The sequence below is a fragment of the Columba livia genome, chromosome 31 (assembly GCF_036013475.1).
Source record: "Columba livia isolate bColLiv1 breed racing homer chromosome 31, bColLiv1.pat.W.v2, whole genome shotgun sequence".
Classification (NCBI taxonomy): Eukaryota; Metazoa; Chordata; class Aves; order Columbiformes; family Columbidae; genus Columba; species Columba livia.
In genome coordinates, this window is record NC_088632.1 from 1 (window position 1) to 27920 (window position 27920).

Sequence of the window (27920 nt, forward strand, 5' to 3'; positions counted from 1 at the left end):
TTGATCCTATTGCCCCCCATCGACCCCACTGCCCCCCCGACCCTATTGACCCCCATTGACCCCATTGACCTCATCGACCCCCCCAACCCTCTTGACCCATCAACCCCATTGACCCCATTGACCCCATTGACCTCATCGACCCCCCCAACCCTCTTGACCCATCAACCCTATTGACCACATTGACCGCCCATTGACCCCATTGACCTTCCCATTGATCCTATTGCCCCCCATTGACCCCATTGACCTCATCGACCCCCCCAACCCTCTTGACCCATCAACCCCATTGACCCCATTGACCCCATTGACCTTCCCATTGATCCTATTGCCCCCCATTGACCCCATTGACCTCATCGACCCCCCCAACTCTCTTGACCCATCAACCCTATTGACCCCATTGACCGCCCATTGACCCCATTGACCTTCCCATTGATCCTATTGCCCCCCATTGACCCCATTGACCTCATCGACCCCCCCAACCCTCTTGACCCATCAACCCCATTGACCCCATTGACCCCATTGACCTCATCGACCCCCCCCAACCCTCTTGACCCATCAACCCCATTGACCCCATTGACCCCCATTGACCCCATTGACCTTCCCATTGATCCTATTGCCCCCCATTGACCCCATTGACCTCATCGACCCCCCCAAATCTCTTGACCCATCAACCCTATTCACACCATTGACCGCCCATTGACCCCATTGACCTTCCCATTGATCCTATTGCCCCCCATTGACCCCATTGACCTCATCGACCCCCCCAACTCTCTTGACCAATCAACCCTATTGACCCCATTGACCGCCCATTGACCCCATTGACCTTCCCATTGATCCTATTGCCCCCCATTGACCCCACTGCCCCCCCGACCCTATTGACCCCCATTGACCCCATTGACCTCATCGACCCCCCAACCCTCTTGACCCATCAACCCCATTGACCCCATTGACCCCATTGACCTCATCGACCCCCCCAACCCTCTTGACCCATCAACCCTATTGACCCCATTGACCCCCATTGACCCCATTGACCTTCCCATTGATCCTATTGCCCCCCATTGACCCCACTGCCCCCCCCGACCCTATTGCCCCCCATTGACCCCATTGACCTCATCGACCCCCCCAACCCTCTTGACCCATCAACCCCATTGACCCCATTGACCCCCATTGACCCCATTGACCTTCCCATTGATCCTATTGCCCCCCATTGACCCCATTGACCTCATCGACCCCCCCAACTCTCTTGACCCATCAACCCTATTGACCCCATTGACCGCCCATTGACCCCATTGACCTTCCCATTGATCCTATTGCCCCCCATTGACCCCATTGCCCCCCTTGCCCCCCCAGGGCCTGGTGGAGGCCGTGGCCGCCGAGCGCCTCCTCCGGGACGGTCCCAACGAGCTGCGCCCCCCACGCGGGACCCCCGAGTGCGTCAAGTTTGGGCGCCAATTGGCCGGGGGGCTGCAGTGCCTCATGTGGGTGGCGGCCGCCATCTGCCTCATCGCCTACGGCGTCCAGGAGGGCGAGGGCGACCGCGGCAGCTCCGACAATGTGGGTCACGCTCGGGGGCGGTCGGGGGCGTTCGGGGACCTTTGGGTGCATTTGGGGGGGAATTTGGGTCAATGGGGGCAATGGGGTTGATGGGGTCAATGGGGAAGCGATGGGGTCAATGGGGTCAATAGGGAAGCGATGGGGTCAATGGGGTTGATGGGGGGTCAGTGGGGTCAATGGAGTCAATAGGGAAGCGATGGGGTCAATGGGGTTGATGGGGGGTCAATGGGGTCAGTGGGGTCAATAGGGAAGCGATGGGGTCAGTGGGGTTGATGGGGGGTCAGTGGGGTCAATGGGGTCAATAGGGAAGCTATGGGGTCAATGGGGTTGATGGGGGGTCAATGGGGTCAATAGGGAAGCTATGGGGTCAATGGGTTCAATAGGGAAGCTATGGGGTCAATGGAGTCAATAGGGAAGCGATGGGGTCAATGGGGTTGATGGGGGGTCAATGGGGTCAGTAGGGAAGCGATGGGGTCAATGGGGTTGATGGGGGGTCAATGGGGTCAATAGGGAAGCTATGGGGTCAATGGAGTCAATAGGGAAGCTATGGGGTCAATGGAGTCAATAGGGAAGCGATGGGGTCAGTGGGGTTGATGGGGGGTCAGTGGGGTCAATAGGGAAGCTATGGGGTCAATGGGGTCAATAGGGAAGCGATGGGGTCAATGGGGTTGATGGGGGGTCAGTGGGGTCAATAGGGAAGCGATGGGGTCAATGGGGTTGATGGGGGGTCAATGGGGTCAGTAGGGAAGCTATGGGGTCAATGGGGTTGATGGGGGGGTCAATGGGGTCAATAGGGAAGCTATGGGGTCAATGGGGTTGATGGGGGGTCAATGGGGTCAATAGGGAAGCTATGGGGTCAATGGGGTCAATAGGGAAGCGATGGGGTCAATGGGGTTGATAGGGGGTCAATGGGGTCAGTGGGGTCCATAGGGAATCTATGGGGTCAATGGGGTTGATGGGGGGTCAGTGGGGTCAATAAGGAAGCGATGGGGTCAGTGGGGTTGATGGGGGTCAATGGGGTCAATAGGGAAGCTATGGGGTCAATGGGGTCAATAGGGAAGCGATGGGGTCAATGGGGTTGATGGGGGGTCAATGGGGTCAATGGAGTCAATAGGGAAGCTATGGGGTCAATGGGGTCAATAGGGAAGCGATGGGGTCAATGGGGTTGATAGGGGGTCAATGGGGTCAGTGGGGTCCATAGGGAATCTATGGGGTCAATGGGGTTGATGGGGAGGTCAGTGGGGTCAATGGGGTCAATAGGGAAGCGATGGGGTCAATGGAGGAGCAATGGGGTCAGGTCAATGGGGGGTCAACGGGGTCAATGAAGTCAATGGTGTCAAGGGGGATGCAATGGGGTCAATAGGGTTGGGGGGATCAATGGGGTCAATGGGATCAATGGGGTCAATGGGGAAATTTGGGTCCATTTGGGGGACGTTCGGCTCCATTTTGGGGCCAATCTGGGTCTCTTTGTCCTTGCGGAACATCCGAAGCGCAACGACCCCCATCACGGGGACAACTTGTGGGTCTCGTGGGTGGGACCCAGGCGTTCGGGCCCCTCCCGCGGTGCCCCCCGGACGCCTGGGTCCCCAGTGACGTGGTCCCCGTGTCCCAGTTGTATTTGGCCATCGCGCTCATCGCCGTGGTCGTCGTCACCGGCTGCTTCGGTTACTACCAGGAGTTCAAGAGCACCAACATCATCGCCAGCTTCAAGAACCTGGTCCCGCAGGTCAGGATGAGGTCACCCGGACGCCTGGGTCCCCTCCCGGACGCCTGGGTCCCCTCCCGAACGCCTGGGTCCTTCCCGAACGCCTGGGTCCTTCCCAGACTCCTGGGTCCTTCTCACACTCCTGGGTCCCTCCTAACCGATTGGGTCCCCTCCCGGACGCCTGGGTCCCCTCCCGAACTCCTGGGTCCCCTCCCGGACGCCTGGGTCCCCTCCCGGACGCCTGGGTCCCCCCCAAAAACCAGTTCCCAGGGTTCATTGACTAGTTGGTCAACTGGTTGTTGAGGTTCCTCAACCAGGAGGTTGAGGTTCTTCATCCTGTCCCGAATGCCTGGGTCCCCTCCCGCACTCCTGGGTCCCCTCCCGCACTCCTGGGTCCCCTCCCGCACTCCTGGGTCCCCTCCCGAACTCCTGGGTCCCCTTCTGAACTCCTGGGTCCCCTCCGAACTCCTGGATCCCTCCTGCACTCCTGGGTCCCCTCCCGAACTCCTGGGTCCCCTCCCGAACTCCTGGGTCCTCTCCCGAATTCCTGGGTCCCTCCCGGATGCCTGGGTCCCTCACCCGGACGCCTGGGTCCCCCTTTAGCAAGCCACTGTGATCCGAGAAGGCGGGAAACTCCAAATCAACGCCAACGAGCTGGTGGTGGGAGACGTGGTGGAGATCAAAGGGGGCGACCGCGTCCCCGCCGACATCCGCATCATCTCGGCTCAGGGGTGCAAGGTGAGGTCCCTTCCCGGACGCCTGGGTCCCTTCCCGGATGCCTGGGTCCCCTCCCGGACTCCTGGGTCCCCTCCCAGACTCCTGGGTCCCCAACCCCAACACCTCGCAGTCTCTCACCCTCACCCCTTAAGTCCTTCACCCCAACGGTTGGGTCCCCTCCCGGACTCCTGGGTCCTCTCCCGGACTCCTGGGTCCCTCCCGGATGCCTGGGTCCCCTCCCGGATGCCTGGGTCCCCTCCCGGACTCCTGGGTCCCCAACCCCAACACCTCGCAGTCTCTCACCCTCACCCCTTGAGTCCTTCATCCCAAGGGCTGGGTCCCTCACCCGGACTCCTGGGTCCGTCCCCGGACTCCTGGGTCCCTCCCGGACTCCTGGGTCCCTCCCGGATGCCTGGGTCCCCTCCCGAACTCCTGGGTCCCCTCCCAGACTCCTGGGTCCCCAACCCCAACACCTCGCAGTCTCTCACCCTCACCCCTTGAGTCCTTCATCCCAAGGGCTGGGTCCACTTCCGGACTCCTGGGTCCCCTCCCGGATGCCTGGGTCCCCTCCCGAACTCCTAGGTCCCCTCCCGAACTCCTGGGTCCCCTCCCAGACTTCTGGGTCCCCAACCCCAACACCTCGCAGTCTCTCACCCTCACCCCTTGAGTCCTTCAACCAAAGGGCTGGGTCCCTCACCCGGACTCCTGGGTCCGTCCCCGAACTCCTGGGTCCCTCTCAGAACTCCTGGGTCCCCTCCCGAACTCCTGGGTCCCCTCCCGGACTCCTGGGTCCCCAACCCCAACACCTCACAGTCTCTCACCCTCACCCCTTGAGTCCTTCATCCCAAGGGCTGGGTCCACTTCCGGACTCCTGGGTCCCCTCCCGGACTCCTGGGTCCCTCCCGGATGCCTGGGTCCCCTCCCGAACTCCTGGGTCCCCTCCCGAACTCCTGGGTCCCCTCCCAGACTCCTGGGTCCCCAACCCCAACACCTCGCAGTCTCTCACCCTCACCCCTTGAGTCCTTTATCCCAAGGGTTGGGTCCCCTCCCGGACTCCTGGGTCCGTCCCCGAACTCCTGGTTCCCTCCCGGACTCCTGGGTCCCCTCCCGGACTCCTGGGTCCCCTCCCGAACTCCTGGGTCCCCTCCCAGACTCCTGGGTCCCCAACCCCAACACCTCGCAGTCTCTCACCCTCACCCCTTGAGTCCTTTATCCCAAGGGTTGGGTCCCCTCCCCGAACTCCTGGGTCTGTCCCCGAACTCCTGGGTCCCTCCCGGACTCCTGGGTGCCTCCCGGACGCCTGGGTCCCCTGTTCTGGAGCGTCATTGTCCCCCAGGTGGACAACTCGTCGCTGACGGGGGAGTCGGAGCCACAGACGCGCTCGCCCGAGTGCACCCACGAGTCGCCTCTGGAGACGCGCAACATCGCCTTCTTCTCCACCATGTGTCTGGAAGGTGACGTCATCACCCGGACGCCTGGGTTCCTACCCGCTCGGATGCCTGGGTCCCTCCCGGACACCTGGGTCCTCCCAAAATCCATTCCTCATGGCCCATCAACCAGTTGGTCAACTGGTCGTTGAGGTTCCTCAATGAGGAACCAACGTTCTTCACGTGGATGTTGAGTTTCTCCATCCTCACCCCGGACACCTGGGTCCCTCCTGAACTCCTGGGTCCCTCTCGGATGCCTGGGTCCCGCCACAATCCATTCCCCATGGTCCATCACCCAGTTGGTCAACTGGTCGTTGAGGTTCCTCAACCAGCCATTGAGGTTCCTCAACAGAAACCAACGTTCTTCATAGGAACATTGAGTTTCTCCCCCGGACTCCTGGGTCCCTCCTGAACTCCTGGGTCCCCCCCCGGACTCCTGGGTCCCCCCTGAACTCCTGGGTCCCTCCCGGACTCCTGGGTCCCCCCAAAACCAATTCCCCATGGTCCATTAACTGGTCATTGAGGTTCCTCAACCAACCATTGAGGTTTCTCAACCAATCGTTGAGGTTCCTCAACAGAAACCAACGTTCTTCATACAAACATTGAGTTTCTCCCCCGCACTCCTGGGTCCCTCCCGGACGCCTGGGTCCCCCCAAGCCGCCATTTTTATCCCCGTTTAGGGACGGCCACGGGCTTGGTGATCAACACGGGCGACCGAACCATCATCGGGCGCATCGCCAGCTTGGCCTCGGGGGTGGAGAACGAGAAGACGCCCATCGCCATCGAGATCGAGCACTTCGTGGACATCATCGCCGGCTTGGCCATCTTCTTCGGGGCCACCTTCTTCGTGGTGGCCATGGTCATCGGTTACCCCTTCCTCAGGGCCATGGTCTTCTTCATGGCCATCGTGGTGGCCTACGTCCCCGAGGGCCTGTTGGCCACCGTCACGGTGAGCGCCGTGACGGGCTCTTGGGTGCTATGGGGCTTCATGGGGTCCTGGAGGTGGTTATGAGGTCCCACCATGAGCTATGGGTGCTATGAGGAACCCAAAGGTCTTGATGGACCTTCTGATGTATCTATGGGGTCCCAGCAAAACCCATGGGTGCTATGGGGGACCCAAAGGTCTTGATGGACCCCATGACGTGTCTATGGGTTCCCACCACAACCTATGGGTTCTATGGGGGACCCGAAGGTCTTGATGGACCCTGTTGCTTCTCTAAGGACCCAAAGGTCTTGATGGACCCCATGACGTGTCTATGGGTTCCCACCACAACCTATGGGTTCTATGGGGGACCCGAAGGTCTTGATGGACCCTATGGCTTCTCTAAGGACCCAAAGGTCTTGATGGACCCCATGACGTGTCTATGGGTTCCCACCACAACCCATGGGTACTATGGGGGAACCAAAGGTCTTGATGGACCCCATGACGTGTCTATGGGTTCCCACCACAACCTATGGGTTCTATGGGGGACCCGAAGGTCTTGATGGACCCTGTTGCTTCTGTAAGGACCCAAAGGTCTTGATGGACCCCATGACGTGTCTATGGGTTCCCACCACAACCCATGGGTACTATGGGGGACCCAAAGGTCTTGATGGACCCCATGACGTGTCTATGGGTTCCCACCACAACGTATTGGTTCTATGAAGGACCCAAAGGTCTTAATGGACCCTATGGCTTCTCTAAGGACCCAAAGGTCTTGATGGACCCCATGACGTGTCTATGGGTTCCCACCACAACCTATTGGTTCTATGAAGGACCCAAAGGTCTTCACAGACCTCATGGCATATCTACGGGTTCCCACCACAACTCATGGGTCCCGTAAGGGTTCTAGGTGTCCCTATGGGTCCGAGGCCACTGTGTGACCTCCAGGATGTCCCCAAGAACCCATGGGTGCTATGGGGGACCCAAACGTCTTGAGGGACCCTATTGCTTCTCTAAGGACCCAAAGGTCTTGATGGACCCCATGACGTGTCTATGGGTTCCCACCACAACCTATGGGTTCTATGGGGGACCCAAAGGTCTTGAGGGACCCTATTGCTTCTCTAAGGACCCAAAGGCCTTGATGGACCCCATGACGTGTCTACGGGTTCCCACCACAACCCATGGGTACTATGGGGGACCCAAAGGTCTTGATGGACCCCGTGACGTGTCTATGGGTTCCCACCACAACCTATGGGTTCTATGGGGGACCCAAAGGTCTTAATGGACCCTGTTGCTTCTGTAAGGACCCAAAGGTCTTGATAGACCCCATGACGTGTCTATGGGTTCCCACCACAACCTATGGGTTCTATGGGGGACCCGAAGGTCTTGATGGACCCTGTTGCTTCTGTAAGGACCCAAAGGTCTTGATGGACCCCATGACGTGTCTACGGGTTCCCACCACAACCCATGGGTTCTATGGGGGACCCAAAGGTCTTGATGGACCCCATGACGTGTCTATGGGTTCCCACCACAACCTATGGGTTCTATGAGGAACCCGAAGGTCTTTATGGAGCCCAGGAGGTCCGAGGCCACCGCGTGACCTCCGGGACGTCCCCGTGGTGTCCCCGTTGTCCCCAGGTGTGCCTGTCGCTCACGGCCAAGCGCCTGGCGCGCAAGAACTGCGTGGTGAAGAACCTGGAGGCCGTGGAGACCTTGGGCTCCACCTCGGTCATCTGCTCCGACAAGACGGGGACGCTGACCCAGAACCGCATGACGGTGGCACATCTGTGGTTCGACAACCAGATCCACGCGGCCGACACCACCGAGGACCAGTCCGGTGAGGGACTGGGAGCACTGGGGTCCCCCTGTCCCCATTGTCCCCCTGTCCCCATTGTCCCCATTGTCCCCCTGTCCCCATTGTCCCCATGTCCCCCTGTCCCCGTATCCTCCTGTCCCCATGTCCCCATGTCCCCCTGACCCCATTGTCCCCCTGTCTCCATTGTCCCCATTGTCCCCCTGTCCCCATTGTCCCCATTGTCCCCCTGTCCCCCTGTCCCCGTATCCTCCTGTCCCCATGTCCCCATGTCCCCCTGACCCCATTGTCCCCCTGTCTCCATTGTCCCCATTGTCCCCCTGTCCCCATTGTCCCCATTGTCCCCCTGTCCCCCTGTCCCCGTATCCTCCTGTCCCCATGTCCCCATGTCCCCCTGTCCCCATTGTCCCCATGTCCCCCTGTCCCCATTGTCCCCCTGTCCCCATGTCCCCATTGTCCCCCTGTCCCCATTGTCCCCATGTCCCCCTGTCCCCCTGTCCCCATTGTCCCCATGTCCCCCTGTCCCCGTATCCTCCTGTCCCCATGTCCCCATGTCCCCCTGCCCCCATTGTCCCCCTGTCCCCATTGTCCCCATGTCCCCCTGTCCCCCTGTCCCCGTATCCTCCTGTCCCCATGTCCCCATGTCCCCCTGTCCCCCTGTCCCCATTGTCCCCATTGTCCCCATTGTCCCCCTGTCCCCCTGCCCCCGTATCCTCCTGTCCCCATGTCCCCATTGTCCCCCTGTCCCCATTGTCCCCCTGTCCCCATTGTCCCCATGTCCGCCTGTCCCCATTGTCCCCCTGTCCCCATTGTCCCCCTGTCCCCCTGTCCCCATTGTCCCCCTGTCCCCATTGTCCCCATTGCCCCCCTGTCCCCATGTCCCTATTATCCCCGTTATCCCCATATTCCCCATGTCCCCATATTCCCCATGTCCCCATTGTCCCCCTGTCCCCATGTCCCTATTATCCCCGTTGTCCCCATGTCCCCATATTCCCCATGTCTCCTTGTCCCCATGTCCCCGTTATCCCCATGTCCCCATTATCCCCATCGTCCTCCTGTCCCCCCGTCCCCATTGTCTCCATGTCCCCATTGTCCCCATGTCCCCATATCCCTATTATCCCCATTGTCCCCATAGAACCCTGTCCCCATGTCCCCATTGTCCCCAATGTCCCCATGTCTCCAATATCCCCCCAATGTCCCCTTTGTCCCCAATGTCTCCCATGTCTCCAATGCCCCCATTGCTCCCCTTGTCCCCAATGTCCCTAATGTCCCCATTGTCCCCATTATCCCCAATTATCCCCAATATCTCCCATTATCCCCATTGCCCCCATTGTCCTGAATGTCCACATTGTCCCCCATTGTCCCCATTGTCCCCATTACCCCCAATGTCCCCATTGTCCCCATTGCTCCCCTTGTCCCCAATGTCCCCATTGTCCCCAATGTCGCCAGTGCCCCCATTGCTCCCCTTGTCCCCAATGTCCCCATTGTCCCCAATGTCCCCATTGTCCCCAATGTCCCCCTTGCCTCCCTTGCCCCCATTGCCCCCAATGTCCCCATTGCCCCCAATGTCCCCATTGTCCCCAACGTCCCCATTGTCCCCATGTCCCCAGGCCAGAGTTTCGACCAATCCTCGGACACCTGGGCCATGTTGAGTCGTGTCGTCACCCTCTGCAACCGGGCCCAGTTCAAACCGGGCCAGGAGAACGTCCCGGTGGCCAAGGTGGGGACATCGGGGACATTGGCAACAATGGGGTCAATGGGGACATTGGGGTCAATGGGGTCATTGGGACATTGGGGTCATTGGGGGGATATTGGGGACATGAGGACATTGGGGTCAATGGAGACATTGGGACATTGGGGTCAATGGGGTCACTGGGGACAATGGGGGGATATTAAGGACAATGGGGACAATGGCGTCATTGGGACATTGGGGTCATTGGGGGGATATTGGGGACATGAGGACATTGGGGTCAATGGAGACATTGGGACATTGGGGTCAATGGGGTCACTGGGGTCAATGGGGGGATATTAAGGACAATGGGGTCAATGGGGACAATGGGGACAATGGGGTCATTGGGGCCAATGGGGTCATTGGGGGGACATTGGGGTCATTGGGGGGATATTGGGTACATTGGGACATTGGGGGCAATGGGGTCAATGGGGACAATGGGGTCATTGGGGACATATGGGCCAATGGGGTCATTGGGGGGACATTGGGGGGACATTGGGGTCATTGGGGGGATATTGGGGACATGAGGACATTGGGGTCAATGGGGTCATTGGGGTCAATGGGGGGATATTAAGGACAATGGGGTCAATGGGGACAAAGGGGTCATTGGGGACATATGGGCCAATGGGGTCATTGGTGTCAATGGGGTCATTGGGGGGATATTGGGGACATTGGGGACATTGGGGTCAATGGGGGGATATTAAGGACAATGGGGTCAATGGGGACATATGGGCCAATGGGGTCATTGGTGTCAATGGGGTCATTGGGGGGATACTGGGGACATGGGGATATTGGGGACATTGGGACATTGGGGTCAATGGGGACAATGAGGTCGTTGGGGTCATTGGGTTCAATGGGGACGTACAGGATCCCTGTAGGGGGCAACACAGACTCCCCAGACCACGCCCACTTAAGCCCCGCCCATTAGAAGCCCCGCCCACTTATTCCCCACCTGCTTAACCCCTTCAACCTAATGCCCATTGGGGCCCTATATGGGGTGATATAGACCCCCCCCGAGCTCCACCCACTTAAGCCCCGCCCATTATAAGCCCCGCCCCCCTTAACCACCGCCCCCTTAAGCCCCGCCCTCCCCAAATCCCGCCCACTTAACCCCGCCAACCTGATACCCACTGAGGCCCTATGGGGCCAATATAGACCGCCCAGAGCTCCACCCACTTAAGCCCGGCCCATTCTAAGCCCCGCCCACCCAAGCCCCGCCCAGCTAAGCCCCGCCCCGCAGCGTGAGGTGATTGGCGACGCGTCCGAGACGGCGCTGCTCAAGTTCGCGGAGGCGACGCTGGGGACGGTGACGGAGGCGCGGGAACGGTGGCCCAAGGTGGCCGAGCTGCCCTTCAACTCCACCAACAAGTTCCAGGTAAGGGACCCAGGCGTTCGGGAAGGACCCAGGAGTCCGGGAGGGGATCCAGGTGTCTGTGAGGGACCCAGGAGTTCGGGAGGGGACCCAGGAGTTCGGGAGGGATCCAGGAGTTTGGGAGGGACCCAAATAGGGGACCCAGGAGTCTAGGAGGGACCGAGGGGTTCAGGAGGGACCCAGGAGTTCGGGAGGGGACCCAAGAGTTCGGGAGGGACCCAGGAGTCCGGGAGGGGACCCAGAAGTCCAGGAGGGACTCAGGAGTCCGGGAGGGGACTCAGGAGTCCGGGAGGGGACCCAGAAGTCCAGGAGGGACCCAGGTGTCCGGGAGGGACCCAGGAGTCCGGGAGGGGACCCAGAAGTCCAGGAGGGACCCAGGTGTCCGGGAGGGACCCAGGAGTCCGGGAGGGGACCCAGAAGTCCAGGAGGGACCCAGGTGTCCGGGAGGGACCCAGGTGTCCGGGCGGGGACCCAGACATCTGGGCGGCGACCCAGGAGTTTAGGAGGGACCCAGGCATCCAGGAGGGACCCAGGCGTCCAGGAGGGACCCAGGCATCCGGGAGGGCACCCAAGAGTTCAGGAGGGCACCCAAGGGTTCAGGAGGTCACCTAAGAGCTCAGGAGGGACCCAGGCGTCCGAGAGGGACCCAGGCATCCAGGAGGGCACCCAAGAGTTCGGCAGGGACCCAGGAGTCCGTGCAGGGACCCAGGCGTCCGGTTCCCCCCCCCTTCCCTCCCGCAGGTGTCGGTGCACGAGTTCGGGGATCGGCAGCTGCTGGTGCTGAAGGGCGCCCCCGAGCGGGTGCTGGAGCGCTGCTCATGGGTGCTGCTCAAGGGCCAGGAGGTGGCGCTGGACGCCCAGTGGCGCGAGGCCTTCGAGGGGGCGTACGCAGAGCTGGGGGGCCGGGGGGAGCGCGTGCTGGGTGAGTGGGGACGATGGGGACAGTGGGGACGTTGGGGGTGATGGGGATGTTGGGGACAATGGGGACATTGGGGGTATGGGGGTGTTGGGGACAATGGGGACATGGGGGGTATGGGGGTGTTGGGGACAATGGGGACATTGGGGGTATGGGGGTGTTGGGGACAATGGGGACATTGGGGGTATGGGGGTGTTGGGGACAATGGGGACATGTGGGGTATGGGGGTGTTGGGGACAATGGGGACATTGGGGGTATGGGGGTGTTGGGGACAATGGGGACATTGGGGGTATGGGGGTGTTGGGGACAATGGGGACATGGGGGGTATGGGGGTGTTGGGGACAATGGGGACATGGGGGGTATGGGGGTGTTGGGGACAATGGGGACATGGGGGGTATGGGGGTGTTGGGGACAATGGGGACATTGGGGGTATGGGGGTGTTGGGGACAATGGGGACATTGGGGTTATGGGGGTGTTGGGGACAATGGGGACATTGGGGGTATGGGGGTGTTGGGGACAATGGGGACATTGGGGGTATGGGGATGTTGGGGACAATGGGGACATTGGGGGTATGGGGGTGTTGGGGACAATGGGGACATTGGGGGTATGGGGGTGTTGGGGACAATGGGGACATTGGGGGTATGGGGGTGTTGGGGACAATGGGGACATTGGGGGTATGGGGGTGTTGGGGACAATGGGGACATGGGGGGTATGGGGGTGTTGGGGACAATGGGGACATGGGGGGTATGGGGGTGTTGGGGACAATGGGGACACTGGGGGTATGGGGGTGTTGGGGACAATGGGGACATTGGGGGTATGGGAGTGTTGGGGACAATGGGGACATTGGGGGTATGGGGGTGTTGGGGACAATGGGGACATGGGGGGTATGGGGGTGTTGGGGACAATGGGGACATTGGGGGTATGGGGGTGTTGGGGACAATGGGGACATTGGGGGTGATGGGGGTGTTGGGGACAATGGGGACATTGGGGGTATGGGGGTGTTGGGTACAATGGGGACATTGGGGGTATGGGGGTGTTGGGGACAATGGGGACATTGGGGGACATGGGGGTGTTGGGGACAATGGGGACATTGGGGGACATGGGGGTGTTGGGGGTGTTGGGGACATTGGGGGTAATGGGGGCAATGGGGATATGGGGACAATGGGGGCGATGGGGACATTGGAGCAATTGACCCCATTGTCTCCATTGGGGTTGATGGGGCAATGGGGACAGTGTCCCCAATGTCCCCACCTCCCCCCATTGCCCCCATTGTCCCCATTGCCCCCATTGTCCCCATCGCCCCCATGGCTCCATTGTCCCCATCGCCCCCAACGTCTCCAGTGTCCCCATCGTCCCCATTGTCCCCATCACCCCCATTGTCCCCATCGCCCCCAGTGTCCCCATTATCCTCATTATCCCCATTGCCTCCATTGTCCCCAATGTCTCCAGTGTCCCCATCACCCCCATTGTCCCCATCGCCCCCAATGTCTCCAGTGTCCCCATCGTCCCCATCATCCCCATCACACCCATTGTCCCCATCGCCCCCATTGTCCCCATCACCCCCAGTGTCCCCATTATCCTCATTATCCCCATTGCCTCCATTGTCCCCAATGTCTCCAGTGTCCCCATCACCCCCATTGTCCCCATCGCCCCCAATGTCTCCAGTGTCCCCATCACCCCCATTGTCCCCATCGCCCCCATTGTCCCCATCACCCCCATTGTCCCCAATGTCTCCATTGTCCCCAATGTCTCCAGTGTCCCCATCACCCCCATTGTCCCCATCGCCCCCATTGTCCCCATCACCCCCATTGTCCCCATTGCCCCCAATGTCTCCAGTGTCCCCATCGTCCCCATCATCCCCATCACACCCATTGTCCCCATCGCCCCCATTGTCCCCAATGTCTCCAGTGTCCCCATCGTCCCCAATGTCTCCAGTGTCCCCATCGCCCCCATCGCCCCCATCGCCCCCATCACGCCCATTGTCCCCGTGTCCGCAGGGTTCTGTGCGCGCTGGCTGCCCGCGGGGTCGGTGGCCGCGGGGACGGACCCCGAGTCGCTGCCCGAGGTGGCCCAGGGGCTCTGCTTCGCGGGGCTGGTGGCCATGATCGACCCCCCCCGAGCCACCGTCCCCCAGGCCGTGCGCAAGTGCCGGACGGCCGGGATACGGGTAGGGACATTGGGGACATTGGGGTCAATGGGGGGAATGGGGACATTGGGGGTCATGGGGACCTTGGGGTCAGTGGGTGGAATGGGGACATTGGGGGCAATGGGGACATTTGGGCCAATGGAGACATTGGGGGTTATGGGGACATTGGGGGTTATGGGGACATTGGGGGCAATGGGGACATTGGGGTCAATGGAGACATTGGGGGTGATGGGGACAATGGGGGTGATGGGGACAATGGGGGTGATGGGGACAATGGGGACACTGGAGACATTGGGGGCAATGGGGACATTGGGGTCAATGGAGACATTGGGGGGAATGGGGGCAATGGGGACATTGGGGGGAATGGGGACAATGGGGACAATGTGGCTTATGAGGATATTGTGGGTAATGGGGGCATTGGGGACATTGGGGGTTATGGGGATATTGGGGGCAATGGGGACTTTGGGGGCAATGGGGATATTGAGGGGACATGGGGACATTGGGGACAATGGGGGGCACTGGGGACATTGGGGGCAATGGGCATATTGGGGATAATGGGGGACATGGGGATGATGGGGACATTGGGGGCAATGGGGACATTGGGGACACTGGGGGTAATGGGGGGCAATGGGGAGCAATGGGGACATTGAGGACAATGGGGGCAATGGGGACATGGGGGGTAATGGGGGCAATGGAGGACAATGGGGACATTGGGGGTGATGGGGACATCGGGGGTTATGGGGACATTGGGGACAATGGGGACAATGGGGACAATGGGGGCGATGGGGACATTGGGGAGCCATTGGGGGCAATGTGGACATTGGGGGACATTGGGAGTAATGGGGGGCAATGGGGACACTGGGGGTTATGGGGACAATGGGGACATTGGGGATAATGGGGGACATGGAATATTGGGGGACATTGGGCGTTATGGTGGTAATGGGGACAATGGGGATAATGGGGATAATGGGGACAATGGGGGCAATGGGGACGTTGGGGGGACATTGGGAGTAATGGGGGGCAATGGGGACATTGGGGATACTGGGGGACATGGGGACATTGGGGGTAATGGGGATATTTGGGGTAATGGGGGCAATGGGGACATTTGGGACAATGGGGACAATGGGGGGCAATGGGGACATTGGGGACAATAGGGGCGATGGGGACATGGGGGGTAATGGGGGCAATGGGGACATTGAGGGGACATGGGGACATTGGGGATAATGGGGACACTGGGGGTAACGGGGGAGGAAATGGGGACATTGCGGGGGGACATGGAGACATTGGGGACAATGGGGATATTGGGGTGACACGGGGGGACCTGGGGCCATCAGGGGGACAGTGGGGGTGACATCGTGGTGTCCCCAGGTGATCATGGTGACCGGTGACCACCCCATCACGGCCAAGGCCATCGCGGCGGCCGTGGGGATCATCTCGGAGGGCAGCGAGACCCCCGAGGAGGTGGCGGCGAGACAGCGCATCCCCCTGGACAGGGTGGACCCCAGGTACGGGGGACCCAGGCGTCCGGGGGGACCCAGGCATCCGGGAGGGACCCAGGAGTCCGGGAGGGACCCAGGAGTTCAGGGGATGCAGGCGTCCGGGGGGACCCAGGCGTCCGGGGGGACCCAGGAGTCCGGGAGGGACCCAGGAGTTCAGGGGATGCAGGAGTTCGGGGGGACCCAGGCATCCGGGAGGGACCCAGGAGTTCAGGGGATGCAGGAGTTCAGGGGGACCCAGGCATCTGGGAGGGACCCAGGCATCCGGGAGGGACCCAGGAGTCCGGGAGGGACCCAGGAGTTCAGGGGATGCAGGAGTTCGGGGGGACCCAGGCATCCGGGAGGGACCCAGGAGTTTGGGGGGGGGACCCAGGAGTTTTGGGGCATGCAGGAGTTCGGGGGGACCCAGGCATCCGGGAGGGACCCAGGAGTCCGGGAGGGACCCAGGAGTCCAGGAGGGACCCAGGAGTTCAGGGGATGCAGGAGTTCGGGGGGACCCAGGCATCCGGGAGGGACCCAGGCATCCGGGAGGGACCCAGGAGTCCGGGAGGAACCCAGGAGTTCAGGGGATGCAGGAGTTCGGGGGGACCCAGGCATCCGGGAGGGACCCAGGAGTTCAGGGGATGCAGGAGTTCAGGGGGACCCAGGCATCTGGGAGGGACCCAGGCATCCGGGAGGGACCCAGGAGTCCGGGAGGGACCCAGGAGTTCAGGGGATGCAGGAGTTCGGGGGGACCCAGGCATCCGGGAGGGACCCAGGAGTTTGGGGGGGGGACCCAGGAGTTTTGGGGCATGCAGGAGTTCGGGGGGACCCAGGCATCCGGGAGGGACCCAGGAGTCCGGGAGGGACCCAGGAGTCCAGGAGGGACCCAGGAGTTCAGGGGATGCAGGAGTTCGGGGGGACCCAGGCATCCGGGAGGGACCCAGGCATCCGGGAGGGACCCAGGAGTCCGGGAGGAACCCAGGAGTTCAGGGGATGCAGGAGTTCGGGGGGACCCAGGCATCCGGGAGGGACCCAGGAGTTCAGGGGATGCAGGAGTTCAGGGGGACCCAGGCATCTGGGAGGGACCCAGGCATCCGGGAGGGACCCAGGAGTCCGGGAGGGACCCAGGAGTTCAGGGGATGCAGGAGTTCGGGGGGACCCAGGCATCCGGGAGGGACCCAGGAGTTTGGGGGGGGGACCCAGGAGTTTTGGGGGATGCAGGAGTTCGGGGGGACCCAGGCATCCGGGAGGGACCCAGGAGTCCGGGAGGGACCCAGGAGTTCAGGGGATGCAGGAGTTCGGGGGGACCCAGGCATCCGGGAGGGACCCAGGAGTTCGGGAGGGGACCCAGGAGTTCGGGAGGGATCCAGGACTTTGGGAGGGGACCCAGGTGTCCGGGAGGCGACCCAAGCATCCAGGACCGGTCCCAAATAGTGGACCCAGGCGTCCGGGAAAGGGAACTATGTAGGGAAGCCAAGACTTGACGGGGGGGACCCAGGACTTTGGGAGGGACCCAGGCGTCCGGGAGGGGACCCAGGCGTCCGGGGGTGTCCCGCAGGCTGGCGCGGGCGCGGGTGGTGACGGGGGCGGAGCTGGCGGCCATGACACCGGGGACATTGGAGGGGCTGCTCCGCGCTCACCCCGAGATGGTGTTCGCCCGGACGTCACCGCAGCAGAAACTCGTCATCGTGGAGAGCTGTCAGCGCCTGGTGGGGACATGGGGGACATGGGGGGGTTGGGGACATTGGGGACAATGGGGACAATGGGGACGATGGGGACAATGGGGGCAATGGGGGCAATGGGGACGATGGGGGTGCAGGGGACATGGGGTGTGTTGGGGACATTGGGTGCAATGGGGACATGGGGTTGTTGGGGACATGGGGGACATGGGGGGTGTTGGGGACAATGGGGACAATGGGGGTGTTGCTTCCCCGTTGATCCCATTGACCTAATTGACCCCATTGACCCCATTGCTTCCCCATTGATCCCATTGACCCCATTGCTTCCCCATTGATCCCATTGACCCCATTGACCCCATTGCTTCCCCATTGATCCCATTGACCCCATTGCTTCCCCATTGATCCCATTGACCCCATTGACCCCACTGACCCCATTGCTTCCCCATTGACCCCATTGATCCCATTGATCCCATTGACCCCATTGCTTCCCCATTGACTCCATTGATCCCATGATCCCCCATTGACCCCATTGATGCCATTGACCCCATTGATCCCGTTGACCCCATTGATCCCGTTGACCCCATTGATCCCATTGACCCCATTGCTTCCCCATTGACTCCCATGACTCCATTGAATTCATAGACCCCATTGCCCCCCAATTGACCCTATTGCCCACTCATTGCCCCCATTGACGTCATTGCCCCCATTGACCCCACTGCCCCCATTGACTCCATTGACGGCATTGACCCCAATGTCCCCATTGACTTCATTGACCCCATTGACCCCATTGCCCCCCTTGACCCCATTCCCCCCATTGATCCCATTGACCCCATTGACCACATTGAACCCGTTGTCCCCATTGCCCCCATTGACCACATTGACCTCAATGTCCCCGTTGACTTCATTGACCCCATTGACCCCGTTGACTTCATTGACCCCATTGATCCCATTGACCCCATTGATTCTATTGACCCCATTGACTCCATTGACCTCAATGTCCCCATTGACCCCACTGACTCCACTGATCCCATTGACCCCCTTGACCCCATTGCCCCCATTGACCCCATTGACCGCATTGACCTCAATGTCCCCGTTGACTTCATTGACCCCATTGTCCCTGTTGACTTCATTGACCCCATTGACTTCATTGAACCCATTGACTCCATTGACCTCAATATCCCCATTGACCCCACTGACCCCATTGACCCTGTTGCCCCCATTGATCCCATTGACCCCATTGTCCCCATTGACCGCATTGACCTCAATGTCCCCGTTGACTTCATTGACCCCATTGACCCCGTTGACTTCATTGACCCCATTGATCCCATTGACCCCATTGACTTCATTGAACCCATTGACTCCATTGACCTCGATGTCCCCATTGACCCCACTGACTCCATTGATCCCATTGACCCCCTTGACCCCATTGCCCCCATTGACCCCATTGACCGCATTGACCTCAATGTCCCCATTGACTTCATTGACCCCATTGACCCCATTGACTTCATTGACCCCATTGACTTCATTGACCCCATTGATCCCATTGACTTCATTGAACCCATTGACTCCATTGACCTCAATATCCCCATTGACCCCACTGACCCCATTGACCCTGTTGCCCCCATTGATCCCATTGTCCCCATTGACCGCATTGACCTCAATGTCCCCGTTGACTTCATTGACCCCATTGACCCCGTTGACTTCAATGACCCCATTGATCCCGTTGACTTCATTGACCCCATTGACTTCATTGACCCCATTGATCCCATTGACCTCATTGACTTCATTGAACCCATTGACTCCGTTGACCTCAACGTCCTCATTGACTCCACTGACCCCATTGATCCCATTGACCCTGTTGCCCCCATTGACTTCATTGACCCCATTGACTTCATCGACCCCAATGTCCCCATTGACTTCATTGACCCCATTGACCCCATTGCCCCACCCATTACCCCCCCATTGCCCTCCCATTGACCCCATGACCCCATTGTCACCCGTTGTCCCCCGTGTCCCCAGGGCGCCATCGTGGCGGTGACGGGCGACGGCGTCAACGACTCTCCGGCGCTCAAGAAGGCCGACATCGGGGTGGCCATGGGCATCGCCGGCTCCGATGCCGCCAAGAACGCGGCCGACATGATCCTGCTGGACGACAACTTCGCCTCCATCGTCACCGGCGTGGAGCAGGGTGACCGTGGGGACAGCCCCGGATGCCTGGGTCCCTCCCGGACTCCTGGGTCCCCTCCCAAACACCTGGGTCCCCTCCCGAACACCTGGGTCCCCTCCTGAACACCTGAGTCCCTCCTGAACACCTGAGTCCCTCCCGGACTCCTGGGTCCCTCCCAGACTCCTGGGTCCACTCCTGAACATCTTGGTCCCTCCCGGATGCCTGGGTCCCCCTGAACTCCTGGGTCCTCCAAACTTCTGGTCCCCCCCAAATGCCTGAGTCCCCCAAACTCCTGGGTTCCTCCCGGACTCCTGGGTCCCCTCCCGAACTCCTGGGTCCCCTCCCAAACTCCTGGGTTCCTCCCGAACGCCTGGGTCCCGCAAACTCCTGGTCCCTCCCGAACTCCTGGGTCCCCTCCCGAACTCCTGGGTCCCCTTTCCCCATAGGTCGCCTGATCTTCGACAACCTCAAGAAGTCCATCGCCTATACGTTGACCAAGAACATCCCCGAGCTGACCCCGTATCTCATCTACATCACGGCCAGCGTGCCCCTCCCCCTGGGCTGCATCACCATCCTCTTCATCGAGCTCTGCACCGACATCGTGAGTCCCGCCCGGACGCCTGGGTCCCCGCCCGGACGCCTGGGTCCCCGCCCGGACGCCTGGGTCCTTCACCCAGACACCTGGGTCCTTCCTGAACTCCTGGATCCCTCCCTGAACTTCTGGGTCCTTCCCTGGGGCACTCCTGGGTCCCTCCTGGACGCCTGGGTCCCTCCTGAACTCCTGGGTCCCCTCCCGGATGCCTGGGTCCCTCCGTAACACCAATTGTCAGGATCTGTTGACCAGTTGGTCAACTGATGTTGAGGTTTCTCAATGAGGAACCAATTGAGAGGGACCCGAACTCCTGGGTCCCTCACCCGGACGCCTGGGTCCCTCCCGAACTCCTGGGTCCCTCCCGGACTCCTGGGTCCCTCCCGAACTCCTGGGTCCCTCCTGAACTCCTGGGTCCCTCCTGAACTCCTGGGTCCCTCCTGAACTCCTGGATCACTCCTGAACTCCTGGGTCCCCTCCCGGATGCCTGGGTCCCCCCGTAACACCAATTGTCAGGATCTGTTGACCAGTTGGTCAACTGATGTTGAGGTTTCTCAATGAGGAACCAATTGAGAGGGACCCGAACTCCTGGGTCCCTCACCCGGACGCCTGGGTCCCTCCCGGACTCCTGGGTCCCTCCCGAACTCCTGGGTCCCTCCCTGACCTCCTGGGTCCCTCCTGGACTCCTGGGTCCCCTGAACTCCCGATTTCCCGCAAACTCCTGTTTCCTCTCAACTCCCGGGTCCCTCCCGGACGCCTGGGTCCCTCCCAGACGCCTGGGTCCTCCCGGATGCCTGGGTCCCTCACCCGGACGCCTGGGTCCGCAGTTCCCGTCGGTGTCGCTGGCCTATGAGAGGGCGGAGAGCGACATCATGCACCTGAAGCCCCGGAACCCCCGACGCGACCGATTGGTCAACGAGCCCCTGGCGGCCTATTCCTATTTCCAGATTGGTACGGCCGGACGCCTGGGTCCCCTCCCGGACGCCTGGGTCCCTCCCAGATGCCTGGGTCCCTCCTGAGCACCTGGGTCCCCTCCCGGACTCCTGGGTCCCTCCCGAACGCCTGGGTCCCCTCCCGGACTCCTGGGTCCCTCTTGAACTCCTGGGTCCCTGGGGCACTCCTGGGTCCCTCCCGAACGCCTGGGTCCCCTCCCGAACTCCTTGGTCCCTCTTGAACTCCTGGGTCCCTGGGGCACTCCTGGGTCCCTCCCGAACTCCTGGGTCCCCTCCCGAACTCCTTGGTCCCTCTTGAACTCCTGGGTCCCTGGGGCACTCCTGGGTCCCTCCCAGACTCTTGGGTCCCCCAAACTCCTGTGTCCCCTGAACTCCTGGGTCCTTTTCCACCCGGACGCCTGGGTCCCTCCCGAACTCCTGGGTCCCCCGATCTCCTGTTTCCCCCCAAACTCCCATTTCTCCCCGAACTCCTGGGTCCCTCCCGAACTCCTGGGTCCCTCCCGGACTCCTGGGTCCCTCCCGAACTCCTGGGTCCCCCGATCTCCCATTTCCCCCTGAACTCCTGGGTCCCTCCCGAACTCCTGGGTCCCTCCTGAACTCCTGGGTCCCTCCCGGACTCCTGGGTCCCCCGATCTCCCATTTCCCCCCGAACTCCTGGGTCCCTCCCGGACTCCTGGGTCCCTCCCGAACTCCTGGGTCCCCCGATCTCCCGTTTCCCCCTAAACTCTTCGGTCCCTCCCGAACTCTTGGGTCCCTCCCTGAACTCCTGGGTCCCTCCCGAACTCCTGGGTCCCTCCCTGAACTCCTGGGTCCCTCCCGGACTCCTGGGTCCCTCCCAAACTCCTGGGTCCCCTGATCTCCTGTTTCCCCCCGAACTCCTGGGTCCCTCCCGAACTCCTGGGTCCCCCGATCTCCTGTTTCCCCCCAAACTCCCATTTCCCCCCGAACTCCTGGGTCCCTGGGGCACTCCTGGGTCCCTCCCGGACTCCTGGGTCCCTCCAGGCGCCATCCAGTCGTTCGCGGGGTTCGTGGACTACTTCGTGGCCATGGCGCAGGAGGGCTGGTGGCCGCTGCTGTGCGTGGGGCTGCGCCCGCGCTGGGAGGACGAGCACGAGCAGGAGCTGCAGGACAGCTATGGGCAGCAGTGGGTGCGTATGGACCCCATAGGCACCTATAGAACCCTATAGGGACCTACAGAACCTTGGAGAGCTACATGGCGTCTCTATGGTTCCCTGTTGGTCTCTATGGTCTCTGTGGGTCTCTATGGTCTCTATGGGTCTCTATGGTCTCTATGGTTCCCTATTGGTCTCTCTGGTTCCCTATGGGTCTCTATGGTTCGCTATTGGTCTCTATGGTTCGCTATTGGTCTCTCTGGTTCCCTGTTGGTCTCTATGGTTCCCTGTTGGTCTGTATGTTCTCTATGGGTCCCTATGGGTCTCTATGGTTCCCTATGGGTCTCTATGGTTCCCTGTTGGTCTCTATGGATCTCTATGGTCTCTATGGTTCCCTATGGGTCCCTATTGGTCTCTATGGGTCCCTATGGGTCTCTATGGGTCCCTATGGGTCTCTATGGTTCGCTATGGGTCTCTATGGTTCCCTATGGATCTCTATGGTTCCCTATTGATCTCTATGGTTCCCTGTTGGTCTGTATGTTCTCTATGGGTCCCTATGGGTCTCTATGGTTCCCTATTGGTCTGTATGTTCTCTATGGGTCCCTATGGGTCTCTATGGTTCCCTATTGGTCTCTATGGTTCCCTATGGATCTCTATGGTTCCCTATGGGTCTTTATGTTCTCTATGGGTTCCTGTGGGTCTCTCTGGTTCTCTATGGTTCCCTATTGATCTCTATAGTTCCCTATGGTCTCTATTGGTCTCTATAGATCTCTATGGGTCTCTCTGGTCTCTATGGTTCCCAATTGGTCTCTATGGGTCTCTATAGATCTCTATGGTTCCCTGTTGGTCTCTATGGGTTCCTATGGTCTCTATGATCTCTATGGTTCCTTATTGGTCTCTATGGGTCTCTATTGATCTCTATGAGTCTCTATGGTTCTCTCTGTGTCTCTATGGAGTCTATAGGAGCCGTGGGGGCCCCGGCGGCTCCCATAGCCCCTATATGTCCCCTATAGACGTTCTGGCAGCGGCGGTACCAGCAGTACACGTGCTACACCGTGTTCTTCATCAGCATCGAGATGTGTCAGATCGCCGACGTGCTGATCCGCAAGACCCGGCGCCTCTCGCTGCTCCAGCAGGGGCTCTTCCGGTCGCCTATGGATCCTATAGGGGGCTAGAGGGGGCTACGGGGCCCTATGGGGTCCATAGAGGGCCATAGGGGGCTATGGAGTCAATGGGGTTTTGCTGGGGTCAATGGGGACTCTGCCAAGGTCTGGGGGGTCTATGGGGCTCTTCCAGTCACCTATAGGACCTATAGGGGGCTATGGGGTCCATTGGGGTCTATGGGGTCCATAGAGGGCCATAGGGGGCTATGGAGTCAATGGGGTTTTGCTGGGGTCAGTGGGGACTCTGCCAAGGTCTGGGGGGTCTATGGGGCTCTTCCAGTCACCTATAGGACCTATAGGGGGCTATGGGGTCCATTGGGGTCCATTGGGGTCTATAGGGGTCCATAGAGGGCCACAGGGGGCTATGGAGTCAATGGGGTTTACTGGGGTCAATGGGGACTCTGCCAAGGTCTGTGGGGTCTATGGGGCTCTTCCAGTCGCCTATGGATCCTATAGGGGGCTTTGGGGGGCTATGGGGTCCATTGGGGTCTATGGGGTCCATAGAGGGCCATAGGGGGCTATGGAGTCAATGGGGTTTTGCTGGGGTCAATGGGGACTCTGCCAAGGTCTGGGGGGGTCTATGGGGCTCTTCCAGTCACCTATAGGACCTATAGGGGGCTATGGGGTCCATTGGGGTCTATGGGGTCCATAGAGGGCCATAGGGGGCTATGGAGTCAATGGGGTTTTGCTGGGGTCAATGGGGACTCTGCCAAGGTCTGGGGGGTCTATGGGGCTCTTCCAGTCACCTATAGGACCTATAGGGGGCTATGGGGTCCATTGGGGTCCATTGGGGTCTATAGGGGTCCATAGAGGGCCACAGGGGGCTATGGAGTCAATGGGGTTTACTGGGGTCAATGGGGACTCTGCCAAGGTCTGGGGGGTCTATGGGGCTCTTCCAGTCACCTATAGGACCTATAGGGGGCTATGGGGTCCATTGGGGTCTATGGGGTCCATAGAGGGCCACAGGGGGCTATGGAGTCAATGGGGTTTTGCTGGGGTCAATGGGGACTCTGCCAAGGTCTGGGGGGTCTATGGGGCTCTTCCAGTCACCTATAGGACCTATAGGGGGCTATGGGGTCCATTGGGGTCTATGGGGTCCATAGAGGGCCATAGGGGGCTATGGAGTCAATGGGGTTTTGCTGGGGTCAGTGGGGACTCTGCCAAGGTCTGGGGGGTCTATGGGGCTCTTCCAGTCACCTATAGGACCTATAGGGGGCTATGGGGTCCATTGGGGTCCATTGGGGTCTATAGGGGTCCATAGAGGGCCACAGGGGGCTATGGAGTCAATGGGGTTTACTGGGGTCAATGGGGACTCTGCCAAGGTCTGTGGGGTCTATGGGGCTCTTCCAGTCGCCTATGGATCCTATAGGGGGCTTTGGGGGGCTATGGGGTCCATTGGGGTCTATGGGGTCCATAGAGGGCCATAGGGGGCTATGGAGTCAATGGGGTTTTGCTGGGGTCAATGGGGACTCTGCCAAGGTCTGGGGGGTCTATGGGGCTCTTCCAGTCACCTATAGGACCTATAGGGGGCTATGGGGTCCATTGGGGTCTATGGGGTCCATAGAGGGCCATAGGGGGCTATGGAGTCAATGGGGTTTTGCTGGGGTCAATGGGGACTCTGCCAAGGTCTGGGGGGTCTATGGGGCTCTTCCAGTCACCTATAGGACCTATAGGGGGCTATGGGGTCCATTGGGGTCCATTGGGGTCTATAGGGGTCCATAGAGGGCCACAGGGGGCTATGGAGTCAATGGGGTTTACTGGGGTCAATGGGGACTCTGCCAAGGTCTGGGGGGTCTATGGGGCTCTTCCAGTCACCTATAGGACCTATAGGGGGCTATGGGGTCCATTGGGGTCTATGGGGTCCATAGAGGGCCATAGGGGGCTATGGAGTCAATGGGGTTTTGCTGGGGTCAATGGGGACTCTGCCAAGGTCTGGGGGGTCTATGGGGCTCTTCCAGTCACCTATAGGACCTATAGGGGGCTATGGGGTCCATTGGGGTCTATGGGGTCCATAGAGGGCCATAGGGGGCTATGGAGTCAATGGGGTTTTGCTGGGGTCAATGGGGACTCTGCCAAGGTCTGGGGGGTCTATGGGGCTCTTCCAGTCACCTATAGGACCTATAGGGGGCTATGGGGTCCATTGGGGTCCATTGGGGTCTATAGGGGTCCATAGAGGGCCACAGGGGGCTATGGAGTCAATGGGGTTTACTGGGGTCAATGGGGACTCTGCCAAGGTCTGTGGGGTCTATGGGGCTCTTCCAGTCGCCTATAGGACCTATAGGGGGCTATGGGGTCCATTGGGGTCTATGGGGTCCATAGAGGGCCATAGGGGGCTATGGAGTCAATGGGGTTTTGTTGGAGTCAATGGGAACTCTGCCAAGGTCTATGGGGCTCTTCCGGTCACCTATGGATCCTATAGGGGGCTATGGGGTTCATTGGGGTCCATAGAGGGCCATAGGGGGCTGTGGGGTCAATGGGGTTTTGCTGGGGTCACTGGGAACTATGGGGGGTCTATGGGGTCTATGGAGCTCTACTGGTCACCTATAGATGCTATAGGGTCTATAGGGAGTTATGGGGGTCCATTGGGGTCTATGGGGGTCCATAGGGGGCTCTGGAGTCAATGGGGTTCTGCTGGGCTCTGTGGGGTTCTTATGGTCACCTATAGATGCTATAGGGGGCTATGGGGTCCATGGGGGTCTATGGGGTCTTGCTGGGGCCTATGGGGTCTATAGGGCCTAAGGGGCTCTGCTGGGGTCTATAGGGGGCTATGGGGTCCATTGGGGTCTATAGGGGGCTATGGGGTCCATTGGGGCCTATGGGGCTCTGCTGGGGTGTATAGGATTCTGGGGGGGCTATAGGGGCTGCTGGGGGCTATAGGGGTCTATAGGGCCTATGAGGCTCTGCTGGGGTCTATAGGAGTCTGTGGGGGCTATAGGGGCTGTTAGGAGCTATAGGGGGCTCTGGGCTTCCTATAGTGCCCAGAGGGGCTATAGAGGGGCCATAGGGTGCTATAGAGGACTATAGCGACTATAGGAGGCTATGTGGGCTATAGGTCCCTATATGTCCCCAGGGGGTGCTATTGTGGCCCATAGGTCTCTCCAGGTCCCTATGGGGCCCCATAGGTCCCTACAGGAGCCTACAAGAGGGGCCCATAGGGTGCTCATTGGGTGCTCTAGGGACCTATAGGTGCTATAGGTGGCGTCTCCCCCTATAGGAACCACATCCTGGTCATCGCCATCGTGTTCCAGGTCTCCATCGGCTGCTTCCTCTGTTACTGCCCCGGGATGCCCAACGTCTTCAACTTCATGCCCATCCGGTGCGCCCGGACGCCTGGGTCCCTTGGGGCACGCCTGGGTCCCTCCCGGACTCCTGGGTCCCTCCCGGACGCCTGGGTCCACCCCCGAACTCCTGGGTCCCTTGGGGCATGCCTGGGTCCCTCCCGAACTCCTGGGTCTCTTGGGGCATGCCTGGGTCCCTCCCGGACTCCTGGGTCCCTCCCGGACGCCTGGGTCCACCCCTGAACTCCTGGGTCCCTTGGGGCATGCCTGGGTCCCTCCCGAACTCCTGGGTCCCTTGGGGCATGCCTGGGTCCCTCCTGGATGCCTGGGTCCCCTCCCGGACGCCTGGGTCCACCCCCGAACTCCTGGGTCCCTTGGGGCATGCCTGGGTCCCTCCCGAACTCCTGGGTCCCTTGGGGCATGCCTGGGTCCCTCCTGGATGCCTGGGTCCCCTCCCGGACGCCTGGGTCCACCCCCGAACTCCTGGGTCCCTTGGGGCATGCCTGGGTCCCTCCCGAACTCCTGGGTCTCTTGGGGCATGCCTGGGTCCCTCCCGGACTCCTGGGTCCCTCCCGGACTCCTGGGTCCCTCCCGGACGCCTGGGTCCACCCCTGAACTCCTGGGTCCCTTGGGGCATGCCTGGGTCCCCTCCCGAACTCCTGGGTCTCTTGGGGCATGCCTGGGTCCCTCCCGGACGCCTGGGTCCCTCCCGGACGCCTGGGTCCCTCCCGGACGCCTGGGTCCCTCCCGGACGCCTGGGTCCCCTGACCACATGTCCCCCCCCCGCCAGGTTCCAATGGTGGTTCGTCCCGATGCCCTTTGGGCTCCTCATCCTCATCTACGACGAGATCCGGAAACTGGGAGTGAGGAGACACCCCGGAAGTGAGTGACCCCGGACGCCTGGGTCCCTCCCGGACGCCTGGGTCCCCTCCCGAACGCCTGGGTCCCCTCCCGAGCTCCTGGGTCCCTCCCGGACGCCTGGGTCCCCTCTCACCTCTCTCTTTCACCCCCCAGGTTGGTGGGACCGAGAACTTTATTACTGAGACAGAGGCTGCACCGGACGCCTGGGTCCCTCCCGCACTCCTGGGTCCCTCCCGAACTCCTGGGTCCCCTCCCGAACTCCTGGGTCCCTCCCGAACTCCTGGGGTCCCCCCTTGAAATGAAATAAACGAACGGGATGAACAAAATCTGAACTGGGAGCCC

The 27920-nt window shown here is 60.8% G+C and overlaps 1 protein-coding gene across 1 annotated transcript; it reads left to right on the forward strand.

The window, feature by feature from the left end:
* The first annotated feature begins 1328 nt into the window (after nt 1-1328).
* On the forward strand, nt 1329-27874 carry ATP4A (ATPase H+/K+ transporting subunit alpha). Its single transcript, XM_065043979.1, has 20 exons — nt 1329-1551; nt 3164-3277; nt 3860-3994; nt 5310-5427; nt 6081-6349; nt 7961-8159; nt 9746-9855; nt 11105-11239; nt 11978-12158; nt 14150-14319; nt 15667-15803; nt 17335-17485; nt 19475-19643; nt 20069-20223; nt 21039-21162; nt 22167-22312; nt 23290-23423; nt 26654-26755; nt 27508-27599; nt 27732-27874. Exons 1-20 carry the CDS (start codon nt 1474-1476, stop codon nt 27758-27760), a joined length of 2748 nt encoding a protein of 915 aa, XP_064900051.1. The 5' UTR covers nt 1329-1473; the 3' UTR covers nt 27761-27874.
* The last annotated feature ends 46 nt before the right edge of the window (nt 27875-27920 follow it).